This window comes from Megalobrama amblycephala, linkage group LG4 (assembly GCF_018812025.1).
Source record: "Megalobrama amblycephala isolate DHTTF-2021 linkage group LG4, ASM1881202v1, whole genome shotgun sequence".
Classification (NCBI taxonomy): domain Eukaryota; kingdom Metazoa; phylum Chordata; class Actinopteri; order Cypriniformes; family Xenocyprididae; genus Megalobrama; species Megalobrama amblycephala.
In genome coordinates this window covers 50628545-50634927 of record NC_063047.1, presented here as the reverse complement: position 1 = coordinate 50634927, position 6383 = coordinate 50628545, and the positions used below count along the sequence as shown (strand labels likewise).

General features: G+C 39.9%; 1 protein-coding gene across 1 annotated transcript; it reads left to right on the top strand.

Annotated features, from left to right (window-relative positions):
• Positions 1–1539: 1539 nt before the first annotated feature.
• On the top strand, positions 1540–6156 carry LOC125267834 (gastrula zinc finger protein XlCGF57.1). The gene is made up of 2 exons (XM_048189841.1): positions 1540–1869; positions 4260–6156. Exons 1-2 carry the CDS (start codon positions 1668–1670, stop codon positions 5696–5698), a joined length of 1641 nt encoding a protein of 546 aa, XP_048045798.1. The 5' UTR covers positions 1540–1667; the 3' UTR covers positions 5699–6156.
• Positions 6157–6383: the final 227 nt, after the last annotated feature.

Below are 6383 nucleotides of genomic sequence, written 5' to 3'. Positions count from 1 at the left end.
ATAATATATAATTTAATAAGAAAGGTTCGAATTAACATATTAAGATTTTGTTTACATCTACCTTGTAAATATATTTTTTGCTATTTTTTAAAAAACGTTTTCACAGGTAAATCAATAACAATTACAATTTTAACAATATTTCAAGTGTAATTTATGAGATTTGTTTATTTTGAATCCAATCTTTCTTTGTAAAAGGCATAAAGTTTATCATACTGATTTCAAAGTGAATGATTCATTAGTTTGAATAAACATTGAACCAAACACTATAATAACATCTTAGTTGATAATTCAATATACTTTATTTTTGACAAATCATCCCATGTTTCGGTCGTGACTGCACATTTTCAGTAGTGACAGTAATGTGTTGGTAGTGACCACATCACGTTACAGGATTTTAACTCTCATACTAAAACATATTAAAATACTAATGATTTGCATAACTGTACTAAAATTTTGTGTATTTCCCCCAAATAAACCATTATTTGTTCCTTTTTGTCACTACCGAAACATGAGTCATGACCGAAACATGTGGTTTCGGTAGTGACAATTTTAGATACCTTTGAGCCTAACATAATATACACATGGTTAGCACAGTTGTATACACACAAAAACAATTTTTTATCGAATAACCCCCAAAAAAACAATGATGTCGTTTCGGTCATGACTGTTTCGGTAGTGACAATTTTAGATACTTTTGAGCCGCTCAAAGATGATAATCAGAACATGGTTATCTAGCACAGTTCTGAACAGCTGTACACACATAACAACTAAATTTTATGGAATAACACCCAAAATTTCCTGATCAAAAATGTAGGGGTGTGGTTAAAATTAGTCTCAGCCAATGGACTAAAACATACACTGTTCTGGTAGTGACATGAAAATGCATGCAGGACACATTTTTTTACATAATTTTTTATGATTTAAAATTAAATGTATTAGAAATATATTTTTTTAACATCACTTTAAAAAAAAAAAAAAAAATCAAAAATATATTTTTAAAAACAATGGGGGAAAAAATTCAATATAATTTTCACAAGTTGAAATTTAGGGGTTATGGTTCGGGACAGTCACCTCCCAATTGAAAGTACCCAATAAATGATGATTTTAAATATATTAAGCTTACTGATATTTTAAATATTATTGTGGGATTCAATAAATAATAGAAGGATAGTAAACATCTAAAATTTGAATACTTAAATGTTTTTAAATGTGTTTTTGGTTGTGGGACAGCAGTTGCACCAATTCTGTAGAACGGCCCAAACTGTATTTGTGTATTTTGATACTGACCCAGAGAGAAAGACTGAGAAAAGGAAAATAAAATATAAAATATTGTCCTGAATTCAGCATCAGTGACAGTGGCTTTCAGAAGAAATTATGTTAAAATGAACATCGTTACTCAAACTTTGAGGCCCAATTGGGCTTCCGAATGATGTAAAGACTTAACGCATTATTCCATCATGTACAGTTTTAAAAACAAATGTGCTTGTGGAAAAGTGAAACTGTTACTGCTACTGTAACCTTTTCAAAAACATTGTTTGAAAAATCACAAAGAAGCATCAAAATAAACAGAGAGGCTGTAGTTTTCCTCCAGTCCTGAGGGGGCAGCGGTGTGTCCGGCGGCGCTCGCGGCGGTTCTCAGGTCACTGCAGCTCCTTGTATTTGTTGAAATGGCGAAGTTTGGCGATTTGAAAGCTTTTCTTGAATCTTCATTAAATGAAATCTTCCGTGTGACTGTCAGTGACATCCTGGATTCAGTGCAACAAACTGTCAGCGAATATCAGCGGAAAATCCAGAGAATTGAGACCGAAAACGATGATCTGAGAAAACGACTTTGTGCAAAAGAGAAAAGGACAAATCACATCAAAACAGGTGCGTGAAATTCAGAATATAACATCCGAGGACATGTTATATAGCCTATACTGCGCTGCTGTTTGGCATATGCGTGCAAATGATCATGCTATTCATAAAAATCGAGTTTTTGGTTTATTCCTTCAATGAATATCATTTGATAAACACATCTGATATATAAAGGTAAATAATAAAACGTGCATCAAGAGGGTGAAATGTTAGTTTCTAAAAACAAAACCAATTAATTCAGTGACTACATACACCAATATTATAAAATTGTCACTGATGCAAAAAACAACCACCATTTAGTTATCATATCATCCTGGGGCCCAGGAATTATATTTTAGTGAATTTCTCTGACAACATTAATTTCACAGTTTTAAGTCTGGATGTCCTGTAAAGAGCACAGTCAGGGCTTTTCAGAGATACCAAATGTTTGGAGGTTTCACAATGACAATTGTCTCTGATTGGTCTTTAAAAATGACTGACATTAATTTAGTGATCAAATTAAACACTCTTATGGAATATAATATTTTGTAATGATCATTTAAATCTGACTAATTTTCAAATTGTTTACCATGAATCACCTTTTCAGGAAATGGAAATCAAAATATGACTTTCTGTTACGAAACAGGACATTAAAGCATACTTATTAGGCATTTTGGGAGACACAACAAGTGAATAGAGAAAGAAATTATATAATTATTTACAATCTCATTATGAAATGTTAGATAATATTATGGAAAATCTTGCTTTTTTCATGACATGTTGCCCCAATAACACATTAATATGCAAATTAGACCCACTTATGGCCATTTTACACATGTATTGCATGAATCAAAATGGTATGATTGTGTTACACCGATCAGGCATATCATTATGAGCACTGACAGGTGAAGTGAATAACACTGATTATATCTTCATCACGGCACCTGTTAGTGGGTGGATATATTAGGCAGCAAGTGAACATTTTGTTCTCAAAGTTGATGTGTTAGAAGCAAGCGTAAGGATTTGAGCGAGTTTGACAAGGACCAAATTGTGATGCTAGACGACTGGGTCAGAGCATCTCCAAAACTGCAGCTCTTGTGGGGTGTTCCCGGTCTGCAGTGGTCAGTATCTATCAAAAGTGCTCCAAGGAAGGAACAGTGGAGAACCGGAGACAGGGTCATGGGCGGCCAAGGTGGGGAGCGAAGGCTGGTCCGTGTGGTCCGATCCAACAGACGAGCTCCTGTTGCTCAAATTGCTCAAGAAGTTAATGCTGGTTCTGATAGAAAGGTGTCAGAATACACAGTGCATCAGTTTGTTGCGTATGGAGCTGCATAGCTGCAGACCAGTCAGGGTGCCCATGCTGACCCCTGTCCACCGCCGAAAGCGCCAACAGTGGACACGTGAGCATCAGAACTGGACCACGGAGCAATGGAAGAAGGTGGCCTGGTCTGATGAATCACGTTTTCTTTTACATCACGTGGATGGTCGGGTGCATGTGCGTCTCTTACCCGGGGAACACATGGCACCAGGATGCACTATGGGAAGAAGGCAAGCCGGCGGAGGCAGTGTGATGCTTTGGGCAATGTTCTGCTGGGAAACCTTGGGTCCTGCCATCCATGTGGATGTTACTTTGACACGTACCACCTACCTAAGCATTGTTGCAGACCATGCAGGATAATGCTCCTGCCACGAAGCAAAAATGGTTCAGGAATGGTTTGAGGAGCACAACAATGAGTTTGAGGTGTTGACTTGGCCTCCAAATTCCCCAAATCTTAATCCAATCGAGCATCTGTGGGATGTGCTGAACAAACAAGTCCGATCCATTGAGGCTCCACCTCACAACTTACAGGACTTAAAGGATCTGCTGCTAACATCTTGGTGTCAGATACCACAGCACACCTTCAGGGGTCTAGAGGAGACGGGTCAGGGCTGTTCTGGCAGCAAAAGGGGGACCAACACAATATTAGGAAGGTGGTCATAATGTTATGCCTGATCGGTGTATATCTTTCATAAAAAAAAATTAATATAAAAATCTGGAAACCTATAAATTGATTGGTGATTTTAAAAAAAATCCCATTGTTTTTGCCTATTCATGGCTTTTTATTAAAAAAAAAAAAAAAAGTCTTGGTGTCCTCTACAGAGAACATAGCATAACATGAATAAAATATCATTTTTCAAAAATGTTATTTTTCCATTGTTTTCTTATGCTCCAAACAATGTAATGACATGAAAAAATACTAAATTCACAAAACTTTTTTTTTTCTGGTTTTCAGGAGGATATAGAGTTGAATATTTCAGCCAGTCATGTTTTATGTAAACTTAAACTGCAAGAGTTAACTCTTCGGAGATTAGAATGTTTTTTTTTTGTTTTTTCCTCATGATTTATTTTTGTAAATAACAAAATGTTTTTGTCTGTGTTGCAGAAGATGAAGATTGTGTTTTTCAGCTTGACTTTTCAAGAAAGAATTTCAGCCAAGATCTGTTTTCATTTGCTCACACGAGTGAATATAATGATCAAACTAAGATCGCTGGAGATTTACGGAGCAGCCGTGTGAAACCACAAACCCCAGATGTCAAATCAAACCAGTTAAGCAAGGATTGTGCAACAACAACAGATTTATTTGTAAAGGCCGACCCAGACACTGAGGACGGATGTGCCGTAGACCTCTCAAATCCTCACGCTTCTCCTAAATACACCGATAAAGAAATCAAAACGGAGAATACAGAGGAGAACTGTGGCTCTGAACGCCAAAATATATTTAAACGCCCTTTAGAGCCGGAGATCAACTCCAGTGACTGTGATGTGAAAGTGACGGTGGTGTCGGACAGACACCTTTATCCTGCTGGTGACGAGGAGGACGTCCGGGAGTCACCGGAGGTCAGTCTCATCTCTGATGAAGAGTCAAATCCAGACGGACTGTCTGACGAAGGATTTTCTGGAGCGTTTCACGTGACGGAGTCTCCGCCGATCCCACAGGAGCCGAAACCGGATTATTACTGTAGTCAGTGTAACAAGAGCTTCAAGCATGAAGCGTCGCTCAACATTCATCTGAAATCTCACAGTTCGGAGAAGACGCATCTCTGCGGTCAGTGCGGGAAGGGTTTTGACCGAGCCGACCTCTTGAAGAACCACCAGCGCACGCACACCGGAGAACGACCCTTCGTCTGTAACCTCTGCGGGAAGAGCTACGGCCACCAAGGCCAGCTGCGGATCCACCGGAGGATCCACACGGGAGAGCGGCCGTACTGCTGTCCGCACTGCGCCAAACGATTCAACGAACACAACCAGCTCAAAGTCCACCTGCGGACGCACACGGGCGAGAGGCCGTACACCTGCACCGTATGCGGCAAGACCTTCACCAACGCCGGCAACCTGCGGAGCCATCAGAGAGTCCACACCGGAGAGAAGCCGTACGCCTGCGGCCAGTGCGGGAAGAGGTTCAACGGCATGGGCGACCTGAAGACTCACTACAGGATCCACACGGGCGAGAAGCCGTACCGCTGCGAGCTGTGCACCAAGACCTTCAGCCAAGCCGGGCACCTGACCATCCACAAGCGCATGCACACGGGCGAGCGGCCGTACAGCTGCGGCGAGTGCGGGAAGCGCTTCACGGTGGCCAGCAGCCTCAAACTGCACCAGCTGACGCACACCGGAGAGAAGCTGCACACCTGCGCGCACTGCGACAAGAGCTTCAGCCGGGCCGGACACCTGAAGAGACACGAGCTGGTCCACACCAAAGAGAAGCTGTACTGCTGCTCACACTGTGACAAGAAGTACAGCGATCAGTCGTCTCTGAAGAAGCACCAGAAACTGCACACGCCGGCCGAGAGCGAAGGCCGCAGAGGTGACCAGTCCGCGTGAAGACCGAGCCTTGATCATCAGTTCTTACAATAAACATGTTAAATTTGTCGGGCTACAATGATTTTTGACTTATTAGTAGATCCTTTGATGATGATAATAGCAGGATACTGTAGGATTATGTCACTTCTCATCCCTAACTTGATTGTGCTAAAGGAATACCATGGTACTGGTTGCACACATACTGTACTGATGTTTTGATATGGTAGAGGAGTCTTCTGTCTGTGAGTGTTCATTCATTCATGTTCATTAGAAATCAGTGCTGTCTTCCTGTATGAACTGGTTTGTTAAATATGAAGAAGTTATAATGTAAACACTTCTTGGATAGAAATGCAATTTAATTTAAGAATATTGTGTAATATCTTTTGTATGTACAGCAATGTGTATTTAATGTTAATTTCAACTATTCTTGAATGTTAAAGGATTAGTTCACTCCAAAATTAAAATTGACCACAATGTCATCCAAGATGTCTTTCTTTCTTCAGTTGAAAAGAAATCAAGGTTTTTGAGGAAAACATTCCAGGATTTTTTTTTCCATATAGTGGACTTCAATGGGGACCAATGGTTTGAAGCTTCAAAGAGCTCTACATGATCCCAGACGAGGAACAAGAGTCTTATCTGGCGAAACGATCTGTAATTTTTAAATATATATTTATATAAATTTATATACTTCTTAACCACAAATGTT

What these genes read in the sequence shown, in the direction of transcription:
- LOC125267834 (XM_048189841.1), top strand. Translation starts at nt 1,668, where the DNA reads ATGGCGAAGTTTGGCGATTTGAAAGCTTTTCTTGAATCTTCATTAAAT. An exon ending in GACAAATCACATCAAAACAG is followed by an intron (nt 1,870 to 4,259) that starts GTGCGTGAAATT and finishes TCTGTGTTGCAG; the next exon opens with AAGATGAAGATTGTGTTTTT.